General features: G+C 33.4%; 1 protein-coding gene across 4 annotated transcripts in view; it reads right to left on the bottom strand.

Annotated features, from left to right (window-relative positions):
- The window catches only part of LOC107622256, a 2,366-nt gene extending 687 nt beyond the window's left edge, over positions 1 to 1,679 (bottom strand). For 3 of the 4 annotated variants that reach the window (XM_021114108.1, XM_021114109.1, XM_016324128.2), the window contains exons 1-2: positions 1,479 to 1,679; positions 413 to 967 (exon numbers count right to left, since the gene is read on the bottom strand). In XM_021114108.1, the coding sequence (XP_020969767.1) occupies positions 413 to 967; positions 1,479 to 1,566 (643 nt within the window). In that variant the 5' untranslated portion in view covers positions 1,567 to 1,679. The remainder of the gene's footprint in view (positions 1 to 412; positions 968 to 1,478) is intronic. The other variant, XM_016324129.2, reaches the window with a different exon arrangement.

Genomic DNA, 4,481 nt, shown 5'->3' with positions numbered 1-4,481 from the left:
TTCGAGGGTTAATAAAAAAAATATACAAATTGTCTTTACATTATAAATATAGTTTTAGTCTATAGTTATATAAATAAATATTTATATACATAAATTTATTTTATTAATTATTTTTAATACATAAATAAAAAATTTTAAACTTTTTATTTTTTGATATTGTTAAAGTATAACATATATTTTTAAATTTTACTCATTTAAAAATTAAAAAATAGTGAGGTTTACCCATTACTATTCTAATACATATATATATAACTATTAACTTTTTTGACTGGTGAAATGATTGGTAAAAATGAAAAATAACATTATAATTTTCGAGTTTGTTAACTCCCACGATAGCCAAATATATTGAGGACTTTATTGTCACTTATTAAAAGATAAATTACATCAAGGTTTAGAAAGTAGTGTGCCTTACCCATTTCTTCAAAACCTGAGGGTTGGTAGCCAAGAAAATTAGTAAAGTAGTGATCCTTTCGAATTTTAGGTGACACATGATGATTCCATTGCAAATCATTTTGATGGTAGCCAAACAAAGGAGTATAGTAGTAATGGCTGCTTTTAGTTTCAAGTAGTTTTTGTTGCACTAAATGAAAGAATAATGTATACTTTGAATCTCTATATTTGGATGGATACGATCCCTTATCCCTGTAAGGAGGATCAGTGGGATCTATCCACCGTGGTTCTTCTTTATAATACGGTGGAGTAGCCTTCGGATTTGAATTTTGATTTTGATTTGGTTCTTGTTGTTGTGGTGGTTGTTTAGGTTTTTTAGGAAATGGAATAACTCTACCCAACATTGGAAGAATAGGAATATCACCACCTGAATCATAGTTGGTAGGATAATTATAATCCTTTTGAAATTTCATTCGAATATCATTGAGATTAAGATTATAGTCAACCGGCCAGCTGCTGCTTCTTCTTGACCCTTTTAACTCATTATCCTCCACATTGTATGCTTGAATTTTCTTTTCTAATGGATAAATTAATGGTCATGATTGGTACAATAATATTTAAGATTTTAGGTTAAACATAAATTAAAAAGAATGAAATTGTAAAGTTCACTCTAAAGTCCAAAATGACAAGAAGCTATAGTTATTAAGGTCTAAAATGATTAGATACATTATTATATGTATGTGTACAATAATAGGGATCAATTTCTCATTTATTTATTTATTTTGATAATTTTAGACCAAAACTATATAAAAAAAAAACTTGCATGATGGATCAAAACCTAAATCACTAATTCACTAGCTAGTTTTATAAAGACCAAAACTTTTTCAATCATTTATTGAATATATTATAATTCTAAAATAAGTATAGATTCTATTTATAATCAAATTATTTAATAAAAATAAACCATTAATTTGGACTTAATGAGAATCATTAACAATGTAACTAATTCATCTTGTGATATGATAATGTCCTTGACAAAAATGAAAGATTGGAATTATATCATTAGAGTGAAAGAAGCAAAGACTTACCATTGAAAAGTTCACGAGCAAAGACACGAATAGATAAGAAAAATGAAAAAAGAAAAGCAGAGAAAAAAAAGGCCTTTGAGTTGGCCATCACTACTATAGAGCAAATTGAAACAAATGAAAATGAAGAGGAGGCTCTAGGTGAAAATGTGGAATGCGAAATGCAATTTCATTGTTACATATATATTGACAAGCAGCAATAATAAGAGATTAAATAGGGTCATTTTTAAATTGATGATGTCATTATCAATTTAAAAGATATTATGTTTAATATAAAAAAGAGGAGTGTTAGGGGGCGACAACTTTTGTGATTTGTAGCCATCAAATAGCCATCAATGATGATTTTAATGGTGTGAGATTGGTGTGAGATTTCATCCAATAACTCACTTTTCTTTGCTGATTACATGTTGGCTAGAATTTGAAAAAATTGTTGGCCCCTAAACTTTTATTCTAACATTTCAATTAATTTGTATCCTCAAATTTTGATGTGTGACTAATAATGCTAGTCATTAGATTTATCTCCATTAACCACATACCAAACACAGTAAATTGTCACAATGGACTAATCCAAATGACACTGTTTTTGTCATAGATACAAATTAATGAAATAAATGACATCATTTTATTAATTTGGGACTTTCAGTTATAAAAAAATTCAAGTTGATGGTTATATGTATGTGTATGACATAGAATATGAGCACTTGAATTTAATTTGTAAAAAATGTAGCTGCTTTGGGCATGTCACAAGAGAATGTGCGAAAGAGAACAACAATGGCATTGGAAAGGAAAGCACGATGAAGGAGAAAAATTTGCCATCACTTTTTCCTGTAGATAACAACGAGAAAACGGTGGAAGGTAGTCAAATCCCAGTAAAAAATCAAAATTTAACTTTTGAATTTGGAATTAATGCCAAATCAATTCCAATTATGGAGAAGCATGGTGCAGCAGATCTTGTGCATGATAATTTGCAAGACTCACGTATGGAAAGGGATACTCGTGCAAAAGAGGGTGAATGGGTTACAGTTAGTAGAAAAGGCAAGGAAAAAGTGGGTGAAGGCCACAATGTGGTGCCAAAAAAAGCCAATGTAGCAATATGTTCCAATTTGGTGAGTAAGAAATTTTCTTTTGGGTCTAATAACATGCATGCTGGATCCTCATCAAATGCAAAGGTGAAGTCCTTATCAAATGCAAAGGTGGGGCCTAAGAAAAAGAAAGATCCTCCATCCACGCTTGGCTCTTTGAGAACAACTCAGGTGACTTTCAAGGATCAGAATACTCCCTTTTTTAAAGCAGGACACAAAAGGCAGCGTCCTATTTCACTTCAAAACTCACCTACTGAAGCATTGTCAATGGATTCTCGAGTACAAAAAGAGCTTGATAAAGTTAGTGCAACAACAAACTTGGAGACCCAACCTCAACAGAAGAATGATGGTTCTGCGGTGCAAGTCCACAAGGAGACACTTGGAGACAGGGGTCTATCAACGTGAGGTAGAATAATTAAACATTCCAATTATTTAATTTATTTTTTATGGATTGTGACCATTTAAATATTATTAGTTGGAATATTAGGGGGGCGTCAAATAAGATGTCTCGGGTGCACTTAAGGAGTTGGTACGAAAATTTCAACCAATTTTTTTTTATTTTGGTGGAAACTCATATTGGGTTTGAAACTATGAAAGAATTTTGGGAGAGATTAGGCTATTATCCTATAGGGATTGTAGATGTTGTAGGACACAAGGGAGGAATTTGGTTCCTCTCTGCTAATTTGAAATTTTCTTGTAAAATTCTTTGGGCTATGAATTAATGTGTAACTTTGGAAATTGATGGTGGTGGGCGAAGATGGATCTGCAGTGCGGTTTATGGCAGCCCTCAAGCCACTAATAGAGTAGAATTATGGAGTCATCTGCTTGATATTGGTTTGTGCATTCAGGACCCATGGGTGGTGGTTGGGGATTTTAATGATATTTTGAGTGTTCATGAGGTGAAGGGGGGTAATTTCTATTCAAATCGCAGTAGTATCTTTGCAAGTACTCTAGATTCTTGTGGTCTTTTTGATCTAACAACCTCTGGAAGACGGTTTACTTGGTTCCGTAAAATTCAAGAAAACAAAGAAATTGCAAAAAGATTGGATAGAGCTTGCTGTACTACAGAATGACGCCTTCTTTTTCCAGAAGCTTTTGTTGAAGTTTTTAGTCGTTCCCACTCTGATCATTGTCCCCTACTTATCCGATGTCAAGGAGTTCCTATCAAGAAAGAAAACCGGCCTTTTAGATTCCAAGCGGCATGGGCAACGCATCCTGATTACAAGGCAATTGTTCAGAAATCTTGAGATAGTACAGGCTTTGGCATTCATAGGAAGTTGCTGGGGGTCCAAGAAGCTTCGTTGAAATTTAACTCTACGGTCTTCGGCAATATTTTTATTAAAAAGAGGGAATTGGAGGGTTATTTGAATCGTATTCAACGGAAAATGGAAGCTGACGATGATCCGATTCTGAAGCACAAAGAAGAAGAATTGAGAACTGAGTATAATATAGTTTTGGCCCAGGAAGAATTGCTTTGGTACTAGAAGTCAAGAGATCAATGGGTTCGGTATGGTGATAGAAATACTAGCTTTTTCCATATGCAAACCATCCTTAGAAGAAAATCTAACAAGGTTCATGGGTTGCTAGTCAGTGATGGGTCTTGGTCTGATGATCCGGAAGTTTTTCAAAGGGAGGTTGTTCATTTCTTCAAAAATATTTTTTGTTCTACTCAGCCTGTTGAGGTTAATTGCATGGGAGAAATTCCTATGCCATCTCTTAGCCAGGATGCTTGTGATAATTTGTCTAAACTAGTAACAATGTTGGAGGTTAAAGAAGCTCTGGATAATATGAGCTCGTTCAAAGCTCCTAGGCCGGATGGTTTTTAAGTTTTTTTCTTCAAGGAATATTGGGATGTGGTGGGTCATGAGGTATGACGTACTGTTCAGAAAGCATTCTTAGGGGAGACGTTAAGCCATTCTTTGTT

This window comes from Arachis ipaensis, chromosome B10, assembly GCF_000816755.2.
Source record: "Arachis ipaensis cultivar K30076 chromosome B10, Araip1.1, whole genome shotgun sequence".
In the NCBI taxonomy this organism is placed as follows: domain Eukaryota; kingdom Viridiplantae; phylum Streptophyta; class Magnoliopsida; order Fabales; family Fabaceae; genus Arachis; species Arachis ipaensis.
Note: the sequence above shows the minus strand (reverse complement) of the source record. Positions and strands in the feature narration are given on the sequence as shown.